Source organism: Camelus bactrianus, chromosome 11 (assembly GCF_048773025.1).
Source record: "Camelus bactrianus isolate YW-2024 breed Bactrian camel chromosome 11, ASM4877302v1, whole genome shotgun sequence".
Taxonomy (NCBI): Eukaryota; Metazoa; Chordata; class Mammalia; order Artiodactyla; family Camelidae; genus Camelus; species Camelus bactrianus.
The window spans coordinates 44,665,097-44,678,176 of NC_133549.1; the positions used below are offsets into that span (position 1 = coordinate 44,665,097).

A 13,080-nucleotide genomic window follows, 5' to 3' on the forward strand; every position below is an offset into this window, starting at 1 on the left:
TTCCTAATAGTAGCAATAACAGCTGTTATGTTACGAGCACCTACTGTGTGCCAGTCACTGTGCTAGCTTGCTTACCTTCATGATTTCTGGACTTTTCTACCAGTCTCCTACACACAAATGGAAGCCTATGTCCTAAATGTCCACATAAGTTATAAATCAAGCTCACAGTTGGTTAAACAAAGTAGGCTCTACCCTCCTACTTTGATAAATACACCATTAGAATGCCCTGGAAGGCGAGGATCCACTTTAGAATTTCTTGGCACCTCGGAGTGCTGTTGTGGAAGGCTGCACTGTGGGGAGAGCTAGCCCCAACCACAGTTGGCCCCTGCTCCTCTTCCCAGCCCCCGTTCCACCTGGGAGCACCCATGGTGACACCCCAGCCCACGATCCCAAGCACCTTCCACTCCTACCTTGCAAACAGCTGTTCCTTGGCTCCCCCTCCAGTAGAGGTGGACTGGCCAGGTGTACTGTCCACTCTTGGGAGGGTGGATCCACGTAGAGGTCTTTGCACACCCTGGAAGTGTCCTCAGAACTATTTGAACAGGGAATTCAGTGTCCTGGGCTCCTGGAGTGCAGTCTAGGAGCTGGGCAAGCTCTGGGTGGGCACATTCCTTCAGTTCTGAAGATTCTGTGACCCTCTAAAGCTGAGCCCTGGTCCAAGGGTGGTATATTCTTGACTGCTCTGCAGGGTACATCTCCTTATATCCACCATGTAAACAAGGAATCTGAGGCTCTGACATTTAAAAAATTGCCCACATTCACAGGAAGGTACAGAACTGGGAACTGGGGCTTCTGCACCTCGAAGTTTGTATTTTCTTCCCTACACCTCTCTACAAACCCAGGGGTTCTTCAGGCTGTCTCAGCCTAGATGCAGCTGCCTTTGAAATGTCCTCTCTGCCCCTTGAGTCTAGCTCCCTACAGTCACACCTGCCGCAGCTTGTCTCACGGTATCATGACTGCTGGCTTATTGGGCTGCTCCCTTTCTAGACCCTAAACTCACTGAGCACAGACATGGTTCACCCCCAGGTCCCAACACAGCACCCCCAGCACCCAACACAGCCCATGGGCACAGGTCACACGTTAAGTATTTGTTGAATAGATGTGTGGGTGAATGAGTGGCTGAGTGAAAAACTTACAGGTGGGGATGCTATGGGGGATGTTGGATTTTCTGGAGCCTGTAGTTAATCTTCAGGTATTCCTAAGTCATGGCTTTTTAAAAATGTCCATTTAAACGTTAACGTAAACATGTTGTGATAACTGGAGAGAAATAATGGTGAGGAATCACTGTGAGCATTTTCTACGGGCTGGGCACTGGTCCCAGCATAGCCTGTGGAGTCTCTCATTTAATCCTCATGACAACTTAACGCGACAGGTGCTATCACCTCACTTATTTTGTAGGTAAAAAAAACAGACTTGCCTAAGGGCGCTCAGTTTCTTGCAGAGTTGGGATTTGTACCCAGGCAATTTGACTCTGAGAGCTTGGATGCTTAACCATCATCCTATATTCCACAAAGGGGACAGGCTAGTATACATTTGAATATGCATTCATATATACACACACACTCACATGCACACATAGACACATGTGCACATACATAATACCCACATGCACACATCCTTCCTCTGACTCTAAGCATTTATGACAGTGTGGTTGTCATCTTGAGCCTATGAGACTTCAGACCTGGCTGCCTTGGGCAGATGTGCTGTCCCTGTGCCTGCAGGAGGCATTGATGAGAGGGAGGCAGGAAGGAGGAGGAGGAAGGGGAGAGAGTTGGTAATCCCTAAACTGTTGAATTGCCGTGAATAGCAGAGGCTATGTGATATGTTTGAATTGCATAAGATTCAGCAAGCCTTAATTATTATTGCTGACTGGGGGCAGGGAGAATATAATATATCGTTGAAATTCCAGCACCAATTATTTCATTTCTGCTTCACCCGGACTTCCCCTGAGCTGCTGGTAATTAGCAAACTTGATTGATTTGAGCATCACCTCTCGTTCATCACCTCTTCCCCTACGGTCTTTATGGTTCACTAACACACTTAAATAATTAGCCTGAATCATTATCCGCTCATTCAGATCGTGAATGTGTTACCAAGGAAGTTGTAATAACATTTCCTTTCTGAAATTTTAAAACGCAAAGGCTAAAGAATTATATTGCAACCAGCTAGCACGGATTACTGAACCCTTCCTGATTTCTGAATTCCAGCACCTGAACTCTAGCACCATGGGAGAGACAAAAGAAATCTAAGTTTCATTCTCTGTCTTCAAGAGACTTAGAGTTTAGTTAGGGTCCCCTCTTCACACCTAGGGAGTCTGATTTAATTGAAGGAGGGGCATTTGCTTGGCACCCGTAATTTTTTTAACTTCTGAGGTGATTCTAATTCACAAGCTGGATTGGGAACCACTGGTTTAGTTTGAAATAAGAGTGATCTCACACACACACACACACACACACACACACACACTCCAAAACACAGGACATGTGCTGGCCTGTTATTTTCCAGTCCTACCTTCATTTCCTAGGAGATCACAGACCTTGTGGAAGAAGGCGCTCCTTGTCCTAAGATCTGAACAAGGGAGCTGGTGGACACGCTTGATGCCAATCAAGACAGGCAGGCTGAGAGAAGAGCTCATAGTGTGTCCAGTTTGTGGCGCACCAAGCATACACTCAGTGTGGCTGGATTTTTTAAATTGCCATTTATCGAGTGCCTGTTATGGGCTGGACATAGGACCACACACGCTATACACAGTCCCCTCCACAGCCCAGCAGTGTGCGGGTTGTTTCACAGATGAGGAAGCTAGAGACCCAAGAGGACAGGTGTTTTCCCAAGATTCTAGAGCTGGTAAAGGTAGAGCTGAGAAGAAATCCAGGTCTGCCTGCCTCTAGGAACGCCTGCTCTGGAATTGCTCTAAGAGCAAGAGGAGGAAGTCCCAAAGAGGGAAAGATCCTGTCCATCTGGGGATCAGAGGAGGGCTCAGGGAGAAGGCCTGGGAGGGCCCACAGCACGGATAGGTCAGGGTGCCCAGGAAATAAGGTGACATAGGATGGGGTGGTGGAGGCTCTGGAAAGGAAGCTGAGTTTCATTTATGAGATGGGGGCAAAGGGAGCCACTGAAGTTTCCTGAGCATAGAGGGATCTGGTAAAAGTGCAAGACTGATCTAGAAGACCTAGTATGCAGCATGGGTGGGGGCACAGCAGGGAGGAGTTCAGGAATCATCTCAGCAGGAACGGTGCAGGGGCAGGGAGACTGGCTTGGAGCAGGGACATGGACATCTTAAAGGAAGAAAGTCGGCCAGCACTGAGAAGAACAATAGAGGCAAAGCAGAGATAACACCACCGTGTAGCACTGCGTGGTTGGGGTGAGAGGGTCACCCACAGACAGGGAAGCCAGTAGGGCTGAGGGGCCCTCACAGACAACAGGGAGCAGTGAGGACAGGAGCCGCCGAGGAGCGAGAATGGCGGGGAGGGGACAAGGCAGACGGGTGACAATCAGAGAGGAGAGGTTCAAAGCAGAGGGGCCACAGACGACAAGAACAAACTCTGACCCGCAGCCCTCCAGCCTCAGGGTTTACTTAGAGGGACCTGGGGCTGTAAGAATATAAAAGAAAGTGGCAAATGGAGGGGGGAGAGTGAAGATGCCAGAAAAGGATGAACTGACTGAGAGCAAGTCCTCCCAGGTGAGAAGAGGCATAAGACCAGGGGTGCAGCTCCTGTGTGCCGAGTCCGCAGGGCCCCCGCCCTATCCACTGTTTGTGGACTGAGGCACCCGCTGAACGGCCTCAAGGATGTCCAGAAGAACTGCAACCTTCCTTCTCAGGCGCTCTGAACCTCACCACCCCAGCCTCACCCCTGCTGCCCCTCATTTCAGACACACACACTGTGACCTCAGCTGGACCCACAGTACAGTTCCCCAAATGGCTCCTTTTCTCTACTCATGTCAGTCCCTCTCACCAGAATTCTGTCTAGCCCTCTCTCTGCCCCTTGGACCATTACTCCCCTTAGGTTAAATGCCACCTCCTCCGAGAAGCCTTCTCCAGTACCCCCAGGCAGGATCGAGTTCTCCCTCCTTGGGGCCCAGAATGCACTCTCTGTCCATCCCTGTCTTTTCAGCATTTATACTGCAGCGTTCTAATTGGTTTGGCATATATACCCTTCTCTCACTTTCTGAGCTCCCTAAAGGCAAGAATTCTTGTCTTACTGATCTTTCTGTCTTGATTAGCCAACACAGACTGGCACGCAGTAGGTGGTCAACTAACAATGGTGGAATGAATGAATGAAGGAGTGAACGGATTAACTGTAGGAAGGCTATTAGACACACCGCACCTCAGAAGAGTGAGGTCACAGCCAAGGGGACATCGATCGCAGAGGTGCTCGGATGCACTCAGGCTAACCCCAGACACTTTAGAATGATTGATGATGTTTTAAGATCTTTTCGTATCTCTAAGCTTCACTGACCTCTTACCTCCTTCCAAATCCCCAGTCTCAATGCATCCTGGCCAGTCTTTTTAATGCATCTTGCTTTCTGTAAACCACCTAGAGACTTCAAAAGCTCCAGTTATTCCCCAGACAGAACCAAAGGACCCATCTCCTCTGTTTACTCTCCATCCTGTTTAAGGTTTATTATTTAATGTCATGAGGTTTCCTGTGAGTGTGTTTTTCAGAGGACACTCCTACTGTGGTCTGAGAGCTCTGTATGCTAAAGGGTAACGTGAGAACACGGGTATGCGAGATGTAGCTTCAAAACTCCTCAGGCTTTGCTGCCAAAACTCACTTCACCGTAACTCTTTACAGATCATCTTAAACTTCACATCCATGGATATGTTTAAAAGCCGTCTGTGCTGGTATGACTACGTGGAGGTCCGGGATGGTTACTGGAGAAAAGCCCCCCTTTTGGGTGAGTTGACTTCAGAAAACATTAAGAGAGGGTGATCAGATGTGCTCTGCAATGCTGTTAATGTTTAGAAGGGGCCATCCTGCCGGAGTCACAGGAAGCTCTCAAGGGTCGGCGTCATTGTAAAACTCCCAACACTCCATTTGGCCACACATGTTAAAAGCTTTTAAAATTGCGAATACTCTTTGACCCAGCCATTCCACTTCTTGGCATTTATCCTAGGGAACTAATTAAAGAAGTGTGCAAAGCTCTCGCTACAGGGATGTTCACTGAAGCAGGAAAAATTGAAAACAATTTAAATATTCAACAGTAGGGGTTAGAGGAATAAATTATAATACATCTTTTCTATGGAAAACTATCCAGCCATTAAAAATAAAGTTGGAGGGGACTATTTATTTATACAGAAAGATGTTCCTTGTGCATTGCTACACAAAAAGGTGTTGCAAAACAGGGTATGCAGTAGGATTCCATTTTAACAAAAATACGTGTGTGTATGTGTGTGTGTGTGTGTGTGTGTGTGTATAAATGCAGTCATTACAAAATCAGATGCCATGAGAGATAAGGTGTAAATGAATGAGATGGGGCTGGTATAATAAAGTAAGAAGTGGTGTGGAGTGTGGCAAACTAAACAGGAAACATCCTTGACCCAAATTACCCAAAACAAAATTACCTAAAACATTGTGCAGGCTGAATTCGACTGGAAGAAATCATTTTGTGATCTACAATATAAGTATTAAGTAAAATGAGAAATGTAAATAAATGACACACAGCAGTTATTTCAGGAAGATGGAGTATTTTTTTTTTTTTTAAATCTGTTCTGTAGGTTTTGGTTTAGCTGTATTTTCTCATTTTTCTATGATGAGCATGTATTCTTTGGGGGAGATGAGCAGTGCATGAACTCATCCAGGAAAAGGCAGTTTGGACCTTTGAATGAGGAGGCAGGGGACAGGTGGCACAAAGAGAAAGGTCAACTCACTCAGGATTGGTCACCAGAAGAGAAATCTCTCAGGGTGACCAGGGAAGGATGACGTCATAAAGAGGACCCACCAGTCGGGACTGTGGACAAGGGGAATCATTTGGCCCAAGAATGTCACCCATGGTAGATCCAGAGAGAGAAGCAGGTTCACAAGGAGCCAGCTGGGGGGGTCTCAGCTGAGAGCGGGCTGTCCTCATTCTTAGCATGCTATTCAGGGTGGGCTTCTGAGCTGGAGCAGCCTGAGTTCTCAGCGAGAATTTTGTCCCGGGCCTATCTTCACGTGGGCAGAAAAGCCATACTTACTACGCTTCAAGTGACTGGCCTGAAGACAGCTGCTATCGGGATAGCTGACTAAAGACGGAGGCAGGAAGGAAAGAGCTAAGCTGGGGATTTTCACTGCCGAATCGAGCCCAACTTCATGTCAGATTCTAGGGTAGGCAGAATAGACTGGGAGAGAGGGTCTGGCTGGACCCAAGTGGGTACCAGGTTACCACTGTTAGGAGGGTCAGTCAAGTAGTTGATGGTTCAGGAAGGCAAGCCAAGAAAGTGATCACCAGGTCAACCATGGAGGACAAATGGGTGATGCCACCTGATAGCAGGATGGAGGCTGCCTGCCCCGGATTTCTGCTTCCTGTCCAATGCGAGCCGATGCCCTGTGTGCTAGCACCAGAGGGGGTGGGGCTTTCTAGGAAGTGCTGATTGGGTGCAGCAAAAAGACAGAGGGCTGCTTTCCCAGGAGCAGAGGTTCCCAAACCTGGCTGAACACCAGCATCAGCGGCAAAGATGTCTTTGAGTTTAGATTCCTGGGAGACTATTGACTCGGAATTCCCACGAGGAGGGTCAGGGGCTGATCCCACTTACCTATAAATGTCCGTGCAGGTGCGCTTGTCTAGTACCAAATCCATAGAAAGGGACTCATCAAACTGGAAGTGGTTACCTCTGAGCAAGGAAGCACGAAGTTGGGGGGCAGCCTCATGCTTTGGTTTGGACACTTCTGGATTATTTGGCTCTTTTACAAGGATGCATTCAAGTGTTGTTTTATAATTAATAGAAGAAGCTGTGTGGCAGAAGTTTCATGAGAACGTGGAATCACAGACTACTCATCCTGGCCACTTTAGAGTCACTTAATCGCACACTTTCATGAGAAAAACCACACTGTCCAAGTGTGGACCAACTCACTAAGGCCACACAGCCTGCTAATGACTGAGATCAGGTCAGAACTTAGATGTCCTGCTGATGGGGAGAGGGGGCTGCTGAATCTGAGGAGGAGATCCCTATAGGACTGTCAGATAAAGTGCATGATTCATTGTTTATCTGAAATTCAAATTTAACTGGGCTTCCTGTATTTTTGTTTGCTAAATCTGGCAGCCCTATACCCCCAGGGAATGTGATGGACTTTGAAAGCTCAGGAGGAGGAAGCTCTCTGTTCCTAAAGTTCCCTGGAGAGGGCCAAGGCTCGCTCCTGAGAATGGGCACAGGCACACGGATTTCCAGCCGTTCCCTTTCCTTAAACTTGAAACAAGGATTTTCTCACCACAGATCCTGGGAACTCTGACTACGCGTTCATTGATTAGATGAGGCTTTTGCTGTTCCTCGTTGTCGGTGATGGTTTTTGGGGGGTTTTTTTTTTGTTGTTTTAGCTCATATTTTTCACACTTTTGCAGTGAGTGTGTGAGTGTGTGTGTGTGTGGATGTGTGTGTGTATTGGGTGTGCTGCAGCCAAGGCATGGCCCAGCGCCTGCAACCGTCATTCTTCATTTGCAGGAGTTCTCCTTTGCCAACTATTTGGCCTGCTCTGATGTTTCCAAATGCAGTTGTTAGTGAACTTTTGTGTTTGGAACAAGTGCATTGTGTGGGCCGAGTTGGTCCCTGGGAGGGGTCAATGCCATGAAATCTGCCGGGAGGAGGCAGGTCAATGCCCCTTTGGCAGGAGGCAGAGCGGATTAGGGCGGATTGTGAAAGTATGCATCTTGCTCTGAAAACCCGCGCGTTGCATATTTTCCCAGGGCAGTGTGTGAAAATCCAGGCATAATGGACACATAACTTTTTATGAATGAACCCTTTATGACTCCCCACGGAGCCCACTTGTAGTGTCCTCATCTGCATTTCCTCTGCTTGATATCCTTATTAAACTCCTCCTCCAAAGGCAGGAACCAGATTTCAGTTTAGGAATTTGACACCTTTTCTCTCGTCCAGTTTCTCTCCAGCCTGTTAGTCTCCTTGGGAGGAGGCCATTGGGACCCGGCTTTTCACATAACGATTAAAGGGAAATGTAAGTAGATTGAGAGCATTTCACGGCTGCTTAAAGGTAGCAGATTGGTTTTTCAGTTTCAGGGGTCACTTCTGAGATGGCACCTAGAGAGGGGAGGGAGGTGGGTGCATACAGAACCCATCCAGTGATCTGAGATACCGTCCTGTTAATTGGATTCCCCTCCCTTATTTCTGCTAGTGGAATTACTCGAACAATGCACTTTTGTAGGCAGAACCGTCTTTGGGCATTCTGTACCACCACAATACACACAAAAGCCTTTTTTCCCCCTTTCCCTGAAGTGGGGAGGGAAGTTCAGAAAGGCCAGGCTAGCCAATCGCTGTCGCGTGGCCCCACTCCTGGGGCTCCCTGGCAGGGGCAGCCTCCCAAATGAGCAGAAACTATAGGGTGAGTCAAACCGCCAAGCCTGGCATTGCCACCAGCTTGCTCTATGGTTTGAGTCTTTGATCGTCATTCCTATGTGTCTGTTTCCAAACTGGGAAATGAGAATGATGATTACATCCCCAGAGAGCAGACTTGGTGTCTACTGATCCAAAATGTGCTGTGTTGGGAATTGCCCCTTTGACAGAGAAGTTCCTTTGGATGGTGGTGGCGGTGATGGTGACGATGATGAAGTAGGTGAGATTGCCAAAGTTTGAATCCAGCTCCCACTTACAATCTTGAGCATAACTCAAAATGAGTATAATGCAACTCCAATTCTCCAGTCCTCAGTGTTTTTCAGAAATGAGATTAATAATAGCACCTAATTCAAAGGGTAGTAGGGAGGCAAATAGATAATCCATGTAACGTGCTTAGGACAGTGTCCAGCATAGACTGGCTCAGTCAAAAAGGAGACTTATTAGAACCATTATAGTGTAGATGAAAATGTGGAGACATCAATCAAGGGACAGTGAGGGTTCCAGTTAAGAATTACAAGGTGATTTGGGGAGATGTTGCTTAGAAATAATAAATAATCTACCAAGTCTATCTCTGCCAAGGCAATAAAACACACCTGATCCTGTAATTCCTACCTCCTCTGAGGTACAGAGCAGAGGTGGGTTGTTCTGTGGCCCTGGGGTAGGGGTTCATCTCATCCAGTTGGGTTCTTAGGCAGCAAGGCAGTGGAAGTCCCTCTCTCTTTTGGAAACGTCCCCAGAGGCTGTGACAGCTGGGGTTTTAAAAGGAGAAACTTGGACTTGAAACTTGATTTGGCTGAGAAAGAGTTCCTTTTGTGAACCAGCATTGTCCAACTGCTGCTGAGTGGCTCCGGCTCCTCACTGGTGAGCAATACTTCCCCGTGCTTACATGTTGTTTTCCAAGAACTAATTGAGACTAATTGGCCATGTGCGAGGAACCACTACTGAAAACATAGAGGTGTCTGATGGATTTTTCCTTGCCGAATTCTTGGCAACAGTTTCAGTTCATCTCCCCTAATATTAAGTTCCCTCAATCCAAAAGGCTGCAGGTGGCCTGGATCGGAAGGAAGAGGAAGGAGATTAGCGGCCTCTACCCCCATGTCTCCCCAAAGAATGTCTGCCACAGTTACTCGTCAGGAAATGTCTGTAGTGGCATTTATTCCTCCTCCAAGCTCACTCCCCCATTTCTCAGCAGCAGAGGTATGGCTTTAAGAGGTTGATCCAGTGGCTAACACAGTGCTGGCAATAAGCAAGTATTCCTTTTGAGATAAAATTCACACACCATACAACTCATCACTTAAAGTATGTAAGTCAGTGGTTTTTTGTATGCTCAGAGTCGTACAACCTTCACCATAATTTTAGAACATCATCATCTCCAAAACAAAATCCATACCCACTAAGAGTCACTCCCCACTCTCCCTGATTTTTAAATGGATTTTTGAGTGACTCATGCAGTCAGTGCTTGGCAGAACCATGGACTTCCGGTCCAGATAGACCTTGGCTAGTCTGTGTTGTAAACTCATCAGTATGACTCAGCCCATCTCCCGCCCCATTCCCATCCCTGTTCTTGCCCTGGCTGCCATTCTTATGTGGCACTGGAAGTTATATGGCCAAGGATTACCATGCTCCGGGAAGGCCCGGCCTTCCCCCTTTTCCTCTGTGAAGGGTCCAAATTTCACACAATGTCCCCATGTGTCTAAGAAATATACATTTATTTGTATTTTTAACAACACAAGTTCAAATTATCAGCCGTTTTCCATCAGGTTGTAGGAACTTAATTGCAGTCAGTTTGTGTTTCTTCCACCAGGCTGAAGGCACACTTTGTGCCAGGGCATGGTGGCTGGGAAGGCATCCATATTCCATCCCACTGGCATTGCTGGGACGTCTTCATCCCCCTCTGCTCTCCAGTTCTCTGTCCATCTAAGTGGCTGCTGTGCCTCCCCTTGTCCTGACCCTAGGCCAGTTCACAATGGGGCCGAGTCCACACCTCCTCAGAAGGCATTCTATCGGAGATGTTCTCTGGCTCCCAGATCCTCTGGGCTGTGGGAAAGTCGATTCCGTCCCCTCCCAGGAGCCATGTTGCTGCCATCAGGTCATGCTTTGCCGGAAGAACCCTGCATGCCCGTCACCTGGCCTAACATCTTAACAAACCGTGTAGATACTCCTCTTCTGACCCCAGGTGAGACATGGGGAATCCAGGGTCTGGTTTGCCTCTCCAGGCTCTAAGGACTGCCCAGGGGGTACAGCTCGCTGCTTCTCCCAGCAACTTAAACCTCCTTGGGGTCTCTACCCTCCTCCCCTCCCAGGGCACAAGGCCCTTCCAGAGGTTCCATGTGCCCACTCCAATCCCCTCCCCCACTCCGTCCCCTTGCTCCTCCGTCCTAGGAATCTTTCTAAGATGACAGGCGTGCGGGAATGTGCTCTTATTCATTGTGTATTTTCCCAAATCTTTGGTAGTGTGACCAGGCTTGTGAAATTGAAAAGCCAAGAAGATCTGATTTCGTGGTCATATGTCCTCCGGCAACCCTTCCCTACAGCAAGGAAGACATAGGCAAGCCCCCAAACAGAAGGATATGTATGTAATAGAAATTCCAGGGAGGCCTTCATCACTCTCTCAGACCACCATCCCTCCACACCCTCAGCATCTCAGCAAGAACCAGTGGGAGGCAAGGGGGTGCCTGGGCGACACTCTGGGTACTTTGACTGATTGGAGTCTGGAACTCTCCTGGAGGAGACACACAGGTGTCTGACTGTTTCCATCCCAGCTGTTCATCCTGTATGTTCTTCAGGATGAGCTGTCACAGAGAGGGTTATCGCTCACCCTGTACCACATTTGAAGAAACACTGCCCTCTCTCTGCCCTCATTGAGTCCCTTCTTGCTGCCTGCCAGCAGCCTGACCGTGCTATTTTGCCTCCCAGGTAGGTTTTGTGGTGACAAAGTCCCAGAGGCCCTCATCTCCACAGACAGCCGGCTCTGGGTGGAATTCCGAAGCAGCAGCAACATCCTGGGCAAGGGTTTCTTCGCCGTGTACGAAGGTTTGTTCATGATGCAATGTGGCTCCTGACATGCTCTGTCCCTCGTGTGCAGCAATGTGTCCCTCTGTGGCAGCTGCCAGAGCTGTGAGGGTGGGCTAGGCTGGGGAGTCCACCGTCCCCTTCCCCCGTGTTCTGGAAGCTGAGAGGCCAGCTGGGCTTGCTTCAGGACAGGTGTCATCTACCTGTCACCGCCCAGCTGAACCCTCACTCCAGTCCAAAGGGGATGGTATTGAGGGGTAAAGAATCCCGTGGAAATCAAAGCAAACTCTGAATTGCTGGGTGACCCTGGGCGAAGAATCCAGCCTCTCTGAATTTCATTTGTGAAAAGAGGACTTTGGACAATGTCCAGGAATTTCCAACTATATTTCTTGGAAGGGCCTCTGAGACCCCCATGGTGGCTGAGTTGAGGGAACCAATAGGTCTGGGTTGTGGCAGCCACCACCAGGGCAATTCTGTTCTGTTGGTTCTATATATTGGGTTTTTCTAGCTAGTTACCCTTGTGCCCACCCTACCAAAGGAAAAGACTAGATAGTCATTAAGGCCGCTTAGGGGCTTAAATTGTGATTTTGGAGAGGCCAAAATTTTGCTTTTATAGAAGAAATAGTGTGCGTGTGCGTGTGTGCGTGTGTGCATGTGTGCACGTGCTCACTCACACGTCTGTACCAGCAGTCCTCCACCCTCTGCATTAGAATCACCGGGAGATCTCAAATGTCACCGCGGCACAGAGCTTCCCAGACGTGCTTGATCAGAACTTCTAGGAATGTGGCCCCGGCTCCCCTAGCTCGAAAAGTCTCCCAGGTGACTGGATGCACAGCAGAGGCAGAGAACCACTGCTCTACATGATTATTTTCTTTATATGAGAAAAATTCAGAGTTGCAAACAAACGAAATTATGCCCCTCTGGGCAAGTCTTGGTTGGATGGAAGTGAAAATGTTGGCAAGTGGAGCCACCTAGTGGTGATAAGTGGGCACCCAACTTCCTTAGTAAGCTTTGACCTGGACTCCCTTCCTCCGGGCTCTTTTTCTAAAGCTACCTGTGGGGGAGACGTTAACAAAGACGCGGGTCAGATTCAATCTCCTAACTACCCCGATGACTACAGACCTTCCAAGGAATGTGTTTGGAGAATTACGGTTCCCGAGGGGTTTCACGTGGGGCTGACCTTCCAAGCTTTCGAGGTGAGTACAATTTAAGATTTTCTTCCCAAGGAGGCAGTAAATACCAACTTTTGCTAGACACTCTGCTCTTTAAAGATGGGTTCCCTTTTTTTTTTTTTTTTTTTTTTTTTTTTTTTTTTTTTTTGATCGATAACAGGAAACAACAGGAAACTAAGAGGACACTTCAAGCCCATGGTGCATTTTGCCGGAACATCTAGTATCAGAACCTCTTGCAGGCTTTCAAATCGCACCCGCCTCCTTTCTGAAGGCTGCTGGAGAGGGTAGGGGAATAACCGAAGTGAAAGTCTAGGGTGGGATCCCAGGATGTTTTGTTGACTTGCTCTTTCCTGCTTATCA

The 13,080-nt window shown here is 48.1% G+C and overlaps 1 protein-coding gene across 2 annotated transcripts in view; it reads left to right on the top strand.

Annotated features, from left to right (window-relative positions):
- Positions 1 to 13,080, top strand: part of TLL2 (tolloid like 2) — a 120,384-nt gene that overhangs the window by 83,263 nt on the left and 24,041 nt on the right. For both annotated transcript variants that reach the window (XM_074373837.1, XM_010971122.3), the window contains 3 exons: positions 4,794 to 4,896; positions 11,453 to 11,569; positions 12,599 to 12,744. In XM_074373837.1, the coding sequence (XP_074229938.1) occupies positions 4,794 to 4,896; positions 11,453 to 11,569; positions 12,599 to 12,744 (366 nt within the window). The remainder of the gene's footprint in view (positions 1 to 4,793; positions 4,897 to 11,452; positions 11,570 to 12,598; positions 12,745 to 13,080) is intronic.